Genomic DNA, 12,341 nt, shown 5'->3' with positions numbered 1-12,341 from the left:
CTCCCTCCCTCCCTCCCCCACACTCTCTCCTTCACTCCCTCCCTCCCTCCCCCACCCTCTCTCTCCGTCACTCCCTCCCTCCCTCCTCCACACTGTCCTTCACTCCCTCCCTCCCTCACACTCTCTCCTTCACTCACTCCCTCCCTCCCCCACACTCTCTCTCCTCCCCTCCCTCCCCCACACTGTCCTTCACTCCCTCCCTCCCTCACACTCTCTCCTTCACTCCCTCCCTCCCTCCCCCACACTCTCTCTCCTTCCCTCCCTCCCTCACACTCTCTCTCCGTCACTCCCTCCCTCCCTCCTCCACACTGTCCTTCACTCCCTCCCTCCCTCACACTCTCTCCTTCACTCCCTCCCTCCCCACACTCTCTCTCCTTCCCTCCCTCCCTCACACTCTCTCTCCGTCACTCCCTCCCTCCTCCACACTGTCCTTCACTCCCTCCCCCACACTCTCTCTCCTTCACCCCCTCCCTCCCTCCTCCACACTGTCCTTCACTCCCTCCCTCACACTCTCCTTCACTCCCTCCCTCCCTCCCTCCCTCACACTCTCTCTCCTTCACTCCCTCCCTCCCTCCCCCACACACTCTCTCCTTCCCTCCCTCTCTCACACTCTCTCTCCTTCACTCCCTCCCTCCCTCCTCCACACTGTCCTTCCCTCCCTCCCTCACACTCTCTCTCCTTCACTCCCTCCCTCCCTCCCTCACACTCTCTCTCTCCTTCACTCCCTCCCTCCCTCCTCCACACTGCCCTTCACTCCCTCCCTCACACTCTCTCTCCTTCACTCTATCATTGATTTCGGCGGGAGAACAGCTGGTGAGTCAGTTTCAGCGGGAGCAGTGCGGAAGTGGCTGCTGGGAGGTAAGTCTGTCCTTGTCCTGTCCACTTGTCTTTGCAGGGGCAGGCCAGTCGATTTCGGCGGGAGTGGAGCTGGCTGGTTAGTCAATTTCAGCAGGAGCTGAGAATTTTTTTTTAAAATTAGTGTTTTAGGCGGGAACAGGAAGTCGACCCGCGGACGTCTGGGAAGACCCTCACCAATAAATTCTGGTGGAGAGGAAACCCAAGACACTACACGTGTAGTGTCTCCCACCCGCCCTCCTCCTCTAACCTAATAATAAAACCCATTGGTCTGTGGTGATGGGAGACTTCAACTTCCCCAATATTGACTGGGACTCACTTAGTGCCAGGGGCTTAGACGGGGCAGAGTTTGTAAGGAGCATCCAGGAGGGCTTCTTAAAACAATATGTAAACAGTCCAACTAGGGAAGGGGCGGTACTGGACCTGGTATTGGGGAATGAGCCCGGCCAGGTGGTAGATGTTTCAGTAGGGGAGCATTTCGGTAACAGTGACCACAATTCAGTAAGTTTTAAAGTACTGGTGGACAAGGATAAGAGTGGTCCGAGGATGAATGTGCTAAATTGGGGGAAGGCTAATTATAACAATATTAGGCGGGAACTGAAGAACATAGATTGGGGGCGGATGTTTGAGGGCAAATCAACATCTGACATGTGGGAGGCTTTCAAGTGTCAGTTGAAAGGAATACAGGACAGGCATGTTCCTGTGAGGAAGAAAGATAAATACGGCAATTTTCGGGAACCTTGGATGACGAGTGATATTGTAGGCCTCTTCAAAAAGAAAAAGGAGGCATTTGTCAGGGCTAAAAGGCTGGGAACAGACGAAGCCTGTGTGGCATATAAGGAAAGTAGGAAGGAACTTAAGCAAGGAGTCAGGAGGGCTAGAAGGGGTCATGATAAGTCATTGGCAAATAGGGTTAAGGAAAATCCCAAGGCTTTTTACACTTACATAAAAAGCAAGAGGGTAGCCAGGGAAAGGGTTGGCCCACTGAAGGATAGGCAAGGGAATCTATGTGTGGAGCCAGAGGAAATGGGCGAGGTACTAAATGAATACTTTGCATCAGTATTCACCAAAGAGAAGGAATTGGTAGATGTTGAGTCTGGAGAAGGGGGTGTAGATAGCCTGGGTCACATTGTGATCCAAAAAGACGAGGTGTTGGGTGTCTTAAAAAATATTAAGGTAGATAAGTCCCCAGGGCCGGATGGGATCTACCCCAGAATACTGAAGGAGGCTGGAGAGGAAATTGCTGAGGCCTTGACAGAAATCTTTGGATCCTCGCTGTCTTCAGGGGATGTCCCGGAGGACTGGAGAATAGCCAATGTTGTTCCTCTGTTTAAGAAGGGTGGCAGGGATAATCCCGGGAACTACAGGCCGGTGAGCCTTACTTCAGTGGTAGGGAAATTACTGGAGAGAATTCTTCGAGACAGGATCTACTCCCATTTGGAAGCAAATGGACGTATTAGTGAGAGGCAGCACGGTTTTGTGAAGGGGAGGTCGTGTCTCACTAACTTGATAGAGTTTTTCGAGGAGGTCACTAAGATGATTGATGCAGGTAGGGCAGTAGATGTTGTCTATATGGACTTCAGTAAGGCCTTTGACAAGGTCCCTCATGGTAGACTAGTACAAAAGGTGAAGTCACACGGGATCAGGGGTGAACTGGCAAGGTGGATACAGAACTGGCTAGGCCATAGAAGGCAGAGGGTAGCAATGGAGGGATGCTTTTCTAATTGGAGGGCTGTGACCAGTGGTGTTCCACAGGGATCAGTGCTAGGACCTTTGCTCTTTGTAGTATATATAAATGATTTGGAGGAAAATGTAACTGGTCTGATTAGTAAGTTTGCAGACGACACAAAGGTTGGTGGAATTGCGGATAGCGATGAGGACTGTCTGAGGATACAGCAGGATTTAGATTGTCTGGAGACTTGGGCGGAGAGATGGCAGATGGAGTTTAACCTGGACAAATGTGAGGTAATGCATTTTGGAAGGGCTAATGCAGGTAGGGAATATACAGTGAATGGTAGAACCCTCAAGAGTATTGAAAGTCAAAGAGATCTAGGAGTACAGGTCCACAGATCACTGAAAGGGGCTACACAGGTGGAGAAGGTAGTCAAGAAGACATACGGCATGCTTGCCTTCATTGGCCGGGGCATTGAGTATAAGAATTGGCAAGTCATGTTGCAGCTGTATAGAACCTTAGTTAGGCCACACTTGGAGTATAGTGTTCAATTCTGGTCGCCACACTACCAGAAGGATGTAGAGGCTTTAGAGAGGGTGCAGAAGAGATTTACCAGAATGTTGCCTGGTATGGAGGGCATAAGCTATGAGGAGCGATTGAATAAACTCGGTTTGTTCTCACTGGAACGAAGGAGGTTGAGGGGCGACCTGATAGAGGTATACAAAATTATGAGGGGCATAGACAGAGTGGATAGTCAGAGGCTTTTCCCCAGGGTAGAGGGGTCAATTACTAGGGGGCATAGGTTTAAGGTGAGAGGGGCAAAGTTTAGAGTAGATGTACGAGGCAAGTTTTTTACGCAGAGGGTAGTGGGTGCCTGGAACTCACTACCGGAGGAGGTAGTGGAGGCAGGGACGATAGGGACATTTAAGGGGCATCTTGACAAATATATGAATAGGATGGGAATAGAAGGATACGGACCCAGGAAGTGTAGAAGATTGTAGTTTAGTCGGGCAGTATGGTCGGCACGGGCTTGGAGGGCCGAAGGGCCTGTTCCTGTGCTGTACATTTCTTTTGTTCTTTGAGGTAAGTACCATATTTTATTATATTATTATTATTTTTTATAAAAATTTAATTTAGTTGTTAGATCTTGGTAGAAAGTTAGAGGAATGGCAGGGAAGGGAGTGCAATGTTCCTCCTGCAGGATGTTTGAGCTGAGGGATGCAGTTAGTGTCCCTGCTGATTTTACCTGCAGGAAGTGCTGCCATCTCCAGCTCCTCCAAGACCGAGTTAGGGAACTGGAGCTGGAGTTGGAAGAACTTCGGATCATTCGGGAGGCAGAAGGGGTCATAGATAGCAGCTTCAGGGAATTAGTTACACCAAAGATTGGAGATAGGTGGGTAACTGTAAGAGGGACTGGGAAAAAACAGTCAGTGCAGGGATCCCCTGCGGTCGTTCCTCTGAGAAACAAGCATACCGCTTTGGATACTTGGGGGGGGGGGGGGGACTTACCAGGGGTAAGCCATGGGGTACGGGCCTCTGGCACGGAGTCGGTCCCTGTTGCTCAGAAGGGAAGGGGGGAGAGGAGCAGAGCATTAGTAATTGGGGACTCTATAGTCAGGGGCACAGATAGGAGATTTTGTGGGAGCGTGAGAGACTCACGTTTGGTATGTTGCCTCCCAGGTGCAAGGGTACGTGATGTCTCGGATCGTGTTTTCCGGGTCCTTAGGGGGGAGGGGGAGCAGCCCCAAGTCGTGGTCCACATTGGCACTAACGACATAGGTAGGAAAGGGGACAAGGATGTCAGGCAGGCTTTCAGGGAGCTAGGATGGAAGCTCAGAACTAGAACAAACAGAGTTGTTATCTCTGGGTTGTTGCCCGTGCCACGTGATAGTGAGATGAGGAATAGGGAGAGAGAGCATTTAAACACGTGGCTACAGGGATGGTGCAGGCGGGAGGGATTCAGATTTCTGGATAACTGGGGCTCTTTCTGGGGAAGGTGGGACCTCTACAGACAGGATGGTCTACATCTGAACCTGAGGGGCACAAATATCCTGGGGGGGAGATTTGTTAGTGCTCTTTGGGGGGGGTTTAAACTAATGCAGCAGGGGCATGGGAACCTGGATTGTAGTTTTAGGGTAAGGGAGAATGAGAGTATAGAGGTCAGGAGCACAGATTTGACGTCGCAGGAGGGGGCCAGTGTTCAGGTAGGTGGTTTGAAGTGTGTCTACTTCAATGCCAGGAGTATACGAAACAAGGTAGGGGAACTGGCAGCATGGGTTGGTACCTGGGACTTCGATGTTGTGGCCATTTCGGAGACATGGATAGAGCAGGGACAGGAATGGATGTTGCAGGTTCCGGGGTTTAGGTGTTTTAGTAAGCTCAGAGAAGGAGGCAAAAGAGGGGGAGGTGTGGCGCTGCTAGTCAAGAGCAGTATTACGGTGGCGGAGAGGATGCTAGATGGGGACTCTTCTTCCGAGGTAGTATGGGCTGAAGTTAGAAACAGGAAAGGAGAGGTCACCCTGTTGGGAGTTTTTTATAGGCCTCCTAATAGTTCTAGGGATGTAGAGGAAAGGATGGCGAAGATGATTCTGGATAAGAGCGAAAGTAACAGGGTAGTTATTATGGGAGACTTTAACTTTCCAAATATTGACTGGAAAAGATATAGTTCGAGTACAATAGATGGGTCGTTTTTTGTACAGTGTGTGCAGGAGGGTTTCCTGAAACAATATGTTGACAGGCCAACAAGAGGCGAGGCCACGTTGGATTTGGTTTTGGGTAATGAACCAGGCCAGGTGTTGGATTTGGAGGTAGGAGAGCACTTTGGGGACAGTGACCACAATTCAGTGACATTTACATTAATGATGGAAAGGGATAAGTATACACCGCAGGGCAAGAGTTATAGCTGGGGGAAGGGCAATTATGATGCCATTAGACGTGACTTGGGGGGGATAAGGTGGAGAAGTAGGCTGCAAGTGTTGGGCACACTGGATAAGTGGGGCTTGTTCAAGGATCAGCTACTGCGTGTTCTTGATAAGTATGTACCGGTCAGGCAGGGAGGGAGGCGTCGAGCGAGGGAACCGTGGTTTACCAAGGAAGTGGAATCTCTTGTTAAGAGGAAGAAGGAGGCCTATGTGAAGATGAGGTGTGAAGTTTCAGTTGGGGCGATGGATAGTTACAAGGTAGCGAGGAAGGATCTAAAGAGATAGCTAAGACGAGCAAGGAGGGGACATGAGAAGTATTTGGCAGGAAGGATCAAGGAAAACCCAAAAGCTTTCTATCGGTATGTCAGGAATAAGCGAATGACTAGGGAAAGAGTAGGACCAGTCAAGGACAGGGATGGGAAATTGTGTGTGGAGTCTGAAGAGATAGGCGAGATACTAAATGAATATTTTTCGTCAGTATTCACTCAGGAAAAAGATAATGTTGTGGAGGAGAATGCTGAGCCCCAGGCTAATAGAATAGATGGCATTGAGGTACGTAGGGAAGAGGTGTTGGCAATTCTGGACAGGCTTAAAATAGATAAGTCCCCGGGACCTGATGGGATTTATCCTAGGATTCTCTGGGAGGCCAGGGAAGAGATTGCTGGACCTTTGGCTTTGATTTTTATGTCATCATTGGCTACAGGAATAGTGCCAGAGGACTGGAGGACAGCAAATGTGGTCCCTTTGTTCAAAAAGGGGAGCAGCGACAACCCCGGCAACTATAGACCGGTGAGCCTCACGTCTGTAGTGGGTAAAGTCTTGGAGGGGATTATAAGAGACAAGATTTATAATCATCTACATAGGAATAATATGATCAGGGATAGTCAGCATGGCTTTGTGAAGGGTAGGTCATGCCTCACAAACCTTATTGAGTTCTTTGAGAAGGTGACTGAACAGGTAGATGAGGGTAGAGCAGTTGATGTGGTGTATATGGATTTCAGCAAAGCATTTGATAAGGTTCCCCACGGTAGGCTATTGCAGAAAATACGGAGGCTGGGGATTGAGGGTGATTTACAGATGTGGATCAGAAATTGGCTAGCTGAAAGAAGAGGGTGGTGGTTGATGGGAAATGTTCAGAATGGAGTACAGTCACAAGTGGAGTACCACAAGGATCTGTTCTGGGGCCGTTGCTGTTTGTCATTTGTATCAATGACCTAGAGGAAGGCGCAGAAGGGTGGGTGAGTAAATTTGCAGACGATACTAAAGTCGGTGGTGTTGTCGATAGTGTGGAAGGATGTAGCAGGTTACAGAGGGATATAGATAAGCTGCAGAGCTGGGCTGAGAGGTGGCAAATGGAGTTTGATGTCGAGAAGTGTGAGGTGATTCACTTTGGAAGGAATAACAGGAATGCGGAATATTTGGCTAATGGTAAAGTTCTTGAAAGTGTGGATGAGCAGAGGGATCTAGGTGTCCATGTACATAGATCCCTGAAAGTTGCCACCCAGGTTGATAGGGTTGTGAAGAAGGCCTATGGAGTGTTGGCCTTTATTGGTAGAGGGATTGAGTTCCGGAGTCGGGAGGTCATGTTGCAGCTGTACAGAACTCTGGTCCGGCCGCATTTGGAGTATTGCGTACAGTTCTGGTCACCGCATTATAGGAAGGACGTGGAGGCTTTGGAGCGGGTGCAGAGGAGATTTACCAGGATGTTGCCTGGTATGGAGGGAAAATCTTATGAGGAAAGGCTGACGGACTTGAGGTTGTTTTCGTTGGAGAGAAGAAGGTTAAGAGGAGACTTAATAGAGGCATACAAAATGATCAGGGGGTTGGATAGGGTGGACAGTGAGAGCCTTCTCCCGCGGATGGAAATGGCTGGCACGAGGGGACATAACTTTAAACTGAGGGGTAATAGATATAGGACAGAGGTCAGAGGTAGGGTCTTTACGCAAAGAGTAGTGAGGCTGTGGAATGCCCTACCTGCTACAGTCGTGAACTCGCCAACATTGAGGGCATTTAAAAGTTTATTGGATAAACATATGGATGATAATGGCATAGTGTTGGTTAGATGGCTTTTGTTTCGGTGCAACATCGTGGGCCGAAGGGCCTGTACTGCGCTGTATTGTTCTATCTTCTATGTTCTATCACACTCTCTCTCCTTCACTCCCTCCCTCCCACCCCCACACTCTCTCTCCTTCACTCCCCCACTCCCTCCTCCACACTGCCCTTCACTCCCTCACACTCTCTCTCCTTCACTCCCTCCCTCCCTCCCCCACACTCTCCTTCCCTCCCTCCCTCCCCCACACACTCCTTCCCTCCCTCCCACCCCCACACTCTCTCTCCTTCCCTCCCTCTCTCCCCCACCCTCTCTCCTTCACTCCCTCACTCCCTCCTCCACACTGCCCTTCACTCCCTCCTCACTCCCTCACACTCTCTCTCCTTCACTCCCCCTTCACTCCCTCCTCACTCTCTCTCCTTCCCTCCCTCCCTCCCCCACACTCTCTCTCCTTCCCTCCCTCCCCCACACTCTCCTTCACTCCCTCACTCCCACCCTCACACTCTCCCCCGCCACCCCTACACAAACACTCCCGCTTCCTCCTCCACATTCTCCGCCCTCACACTCCCCTCCCTCCTGCGCTTCCTTCACCCACTCTCACTCCCCCTCCCTCCCTCACTCCCCCTCCCTCCCTCACTCCCCCTCCTCCCTCACTCCCCCTCCTCCCCACACTCCCTCGCTCGGACCGTCCCGTGTTGCCGGGCTCTCTGCTGTTCTGTATGTGTTGATTCTGTCTTTGCCGTAGGTCCAAGCCACTGTGGTCGGATTCATCGCCGCCATTGTTGCCGTTGTCCTGGGTTCGTTCTCCAAAGGTCAGATCGATCTGGAGCAGGCGGCTGTGCTCTGTGCCAGCAGCACCATCACCGCCTTCGTCGCTGCCCTCGCCCTAGGTAACCAGCACCGCGGCCCCCTCGCCCTCCGGCCCCCTCGCCCTCCGGCCCCCTCGCCCTCCGGCCCCCTCGCCCTCCGGCCCCCTCGCCCTCCGGCCCCCTCGCCCTCCGGCCCCCTCGCCCTCCGGCCCCCTCGCCCTCCGGCCCCCCCTCGCCCTCCGGCCCCCCCTCGCCCTCCGGCCCCCTCGCCCTCCGGCCCCCTCGCCCTCCGGCCCCCTCGCCCTCCGGCCCCCTCGCCCTCCGGCCCCCTCGCCCTCCGCTCGCCCTCCGGCCCCCTCGCCCTCCGGCCCCCTCGCCCTCCGGCCCCCTCGCCCTCCGCCCCCCCTCGCCCTCCGGCCCCCCCCTCGCCCTCCGGCCCCCTCGCCCTCCGGCCCCCCTCGCCCTCCGGCCCCCTCGCCCTCCGGCCCCCTCGCCCTCCGGCCCCCTCGCCCTCCGGCCCCCTCGCCCTCCGCCCCCCCCTCGCCCTCCGCCCCCCCCTCGCCCTCCGGCCCCCTCGCCCTCCGGCCTCCTCGCCCTCCGCTCCTCCTCGCCCTCCGGCCCCCTCGCCCTCCGGCCCCCTCGCCCTCCGGCCCCCTCGCCCTCCGGCCCCCTCGCCCTCCGGCCCCCTCGCCCTCTGGCCCCCTCACCCTCTGGCCCCCTCGCCCTCTGGCCCCCTCGCCCTCTGGCCCCCTCGCCCTCTGGCCCCCTCGCCCTCTGGCCCCCTCGCCCTCCGCTCCTCCTCGCCCTCCGCTCCTCCTCGCCCTCTGGCCCCCTCGCCCTCTGGCCCCCTCGCCCTCCGCTCCTCCTCGCCCTCCGCTCCTCCTCGCCCTCCGCTCCTCCTCGCCCTCTGGCCCCCTCGCCCTCCGGCCCCCTCGCCCTCCGCCCCCCCTCGCCCTCCGCCCACTCACCCTCCGCTCCTCCTCGCCCTCCGGCCCCCTCGCCCTCCGGCCCCCTCGCCCTCCGGCCCCCTCGCCCTCCGGCCCCCTCGCCCTCCGGCCCCCTCGCCCTCCGGCCCCCTCACCCTCTGGCCCCCTCGCCCTCTGGCCCCCTCGCCCTCTGGCCCCCTCGCCCTCTGGCCCCCTCGCCCTCCGCTCCTCCTCGCCCTCCGCTCCTCCTCGCCCTCCGCTCCTCCTCGCCCTCCGCTCCTCCTCGCCCTCTGGCCCCCTCGCCCTCTGGCCCCCTCGCCCTCTGGCCCCCTCGCCCTCCGGCCCCCTCGCCCTCCGCCCCTCCTCGCCCTACGCTCGCCCTCCGCCCACTCACCCTACGCCCCCCCTCGCCCTCCGCCCCCTCACCCTCCGCTCCTCCTCACCCTCCGCCCCTCCTCGCCCTCCGCCCCCACTCACCCTCCGCTCCTCCTCACCCTCCGCCCCTCCTCGCCCTCCGCCCCCACTCACCCTCCGCTCCTCCTCGCCCTCCACCCCTCCTCGCCCTCCGCCCCCACTCACCCTCCGCTCCTCCTCGCCCTCCACCCCTCCTCGCCCTCCGCCCCCCCCCCCCAACAATCTGTAATTCCCCTCTGGCTGTCTGCCCCCCACCCCCTTGGCAATCTAGCCCACCACCACCCGAGACCAAGTGCTGTCCAAGCTTGGGGGTGGGGATGGAGGGGGGGGTGGGGATGGAGGTGGGGGTGGGTGTGGGGGGTGGATGGGGGTGGGGGTGGGGATGGAGGTGGGGATGGAGGTGGGGGTGGGGGTGTGGGTGTGGGTGTGGGTGGGGGTGGGGGTGGGGGGTGAGTGGGGGTGGGGGTGGGGATGGAGGTGGGGCTGGGGGTGGGGATCGGGGTGGGGATGGGCGTGGGGGTGGGGGGTGGATGGGGGTGGGGCTGGAGATGGGGCTGGGGGTGGGGATCGGGGTGGGGATGGGGCTGGGGGTGGGGATGGGGGCGGGGGGGTGTGGGGGGGATGGGGGTGGGGTGGGGGTGGGGATCAGGGTGGGGGTGGGGGGGTGGGGGTGGGGGGGGTGGGGGTGGATTGGGGTGTGGGGGTGGTGCTGGGGGTGGGGGGGTGATGGGGATGGGGATGGGGGGGGGAGGGGGATCGGTGTGGGGGGGTGGGGGGGGGATGGGGGTTGGGGCGGGGTGGGGGGGGTTCCAGAATCCCTTCATCGCAGAAAGAGACCATTCGGCCCATCGAATCCCCACTGACCCTCTGACCGAGCGCTGTGCCTTGGCCCTATCCCTGTAACCCCACCAAACAGCACGTCTTTCGGGACTGAGACATTGGGACAGGGAACCAGCGGTCTGTTCAAAGAGGGAGATATTGAGGAGTATTTGAAACAAGAGAGTGACACAGACAGATTTAGGGAGGAAATCCCAGATCCTGGAGCCTCTCTGCAAACGGCCACCAATGGCAGAGACATCAAACCCCGTACAAGGGGCCAGAGTTGGGGGAGTGCGCAGATCTGAGAGGGTTGTGGGGCCGGAGGGGATTACAGAGATAGGGAGGGGGAAGAGCCAGGGGCTGGGATGTGACAGGTGCTACAGAAATGCTGATCAACCTGTTCAACATTGAAACCTCTGGAGTTCTAATATTCTCAGGAAAAAACTGAAAGGGTTTGAAGGACAACATTGCCTTTGACAGCCTCAGACGGACAGACGTCTGCTCACTGCCTCAGACGGACAGACGTCTGCTCGCACAGCCTCAGACGACAGCCTGGAACCTCTTCACATTTACAGACCACGGATAGCAAAGGGGGTGAGTTGGGCTGATGTTGATAAACTGACCGGGATTCTCGGACGTCGCGGCTCAGTGACGCCGGGGTAACCGCCGGAGTGTTTCACGCCGAGGTCAACGTGCCTCTTGGCCCAGAATTCCGAGGAGCACAGGCAGCCAGCACGGCGCCGGCTGCGGGACTGCACCTCCGGCTGCGGGACTGCGCCTGCACGCTGCGGGACTGCGCCTGCACGCTGCGGGACTGCGCCTGCACGCTGTGGGACTGCGCCTGCACGCTGCGGGACTGCGCCTCCGGCTGCGGGACTGCACCTCCGGCTGCGGGACTGCGCCTCCGGCTACGGGACTGCGCCTGCACGCTGCGGGACTGCGCCTGCACGCTGCGGGACTGCGCCTCCGGCTGCGGGACTGCGCCTCCGGCTACGGGACTGCGCCTGCACGCTGCGGGACTGCGCCTCCGGCTGCGGGACTGCGCCTCCGGCTACGGGACTGCACCTCCGGCTGCGGGACTGCGCCTGCACACTGCGGGACTGCGCCTGCACGCTGCGGGACTGCGCCTCCGGCTGCGGGACTGCGCCTGCACGCTGCGGGACTGCGCCTGCACGCTGCGGGACTGCGCCTCCGGCTGCGGGACTGCGCCTGCACGCTGCGGGACTGCGCCTGCACACTGCGGGACTGCGTCTCCGGCTGCGGGACTGCGCCTGCACGCTGCGGGACTGCGCCTGCACGCTGCGGGGCTGCACCTCCGGCTGCGGGACTGCGCCTCCGGCTGCGGGACTGCGCCTGCATGCTGCGGGGCTGCGCCTCCGGCTGCGGGGCTGCGCCTCCGGCTGCGGGACTGCGCCTGCACGCTGCGGGACTGCGCCTGCACGCTGCGGGGCTGCACCTCCGGCTGCGGGACTGCGCCTCCGGCTGCGGGACTGCGCCTGAACGCTGCGGGACTGCGCCTGCACGCTGTGGGGCTGCACCTCCGGCTGCGGGACTGTGCCTGCACGCTGCGGGACTGCGCCTGCACGCTGCGGGACTGCGCCTCCGGCTGCGGGACTGCGCCTGCACGCTGCAGGACTGCGCCTGCACGCTGCGGGACTGCGCCTGCACGCTGCGGGACTGCGCCTGCACGCTGCGGGACTGCGCCTGCACGCTGCGGGACTGCGCCTGCACGCTGCGGGACTGCGCCTGCACGCTGCGGGACTGCGCCTGCACGCTGCGGGACTGCGCCTGCACGCTGCGGGACTGCGCCTGCACGCTGCGGGACTGCGCCTGCACGCTGCGGGACTGCGCCTGCACGCTGCGGGACTGCGCCTG

The 12,341-nt window shown here is 58.3% G+C and overlaps 1 protein-coding gene across 1 annotated transcript in view; it reads left to right on the top strand.

Moving 5' to 3' along the window:
- Positions 1 to 12,341, top strand: part of LOC140387645 (solute carrier family 41 member 1-like) — a 142,684-nt gene that overhangs the window by 48,013 nt on the left and 82,330 nt on the right. Inside the window, exon 5 of the mRNA XM_072470842.1 lies at positions 8,244 to 8,388. Within this exon, the coding sequence (XP_072326943.1) occupies positions 8,244 to 8,388 (145 nt within the window). The remainder of the gene's footprint in view (positions 1 to 8,243; positions 8,389 to 12,341) is intronic.

Source organism: Scyliorhinus torazame, chromosome 13, assembly GCF_047496885.1.
Source record: "Scyliorhinus torazame isolate Kashiwa2021f chromosome 13, sScyTor2.1, whole genome shotgun sequence".
Taxonomy (NCBI): Eukaryota; Metazoa; Chordata; class Chondrichthyes; order Carcharhiniformes; family Scyliorhinidae; genus Scyliorhinus; species Scyliorhinus torazame.
The sequence above is the reverse complement of the archived record's forward strand: the minus strand, read 5'-3'. Positions and strand labels throughout refer to the sequence as shown.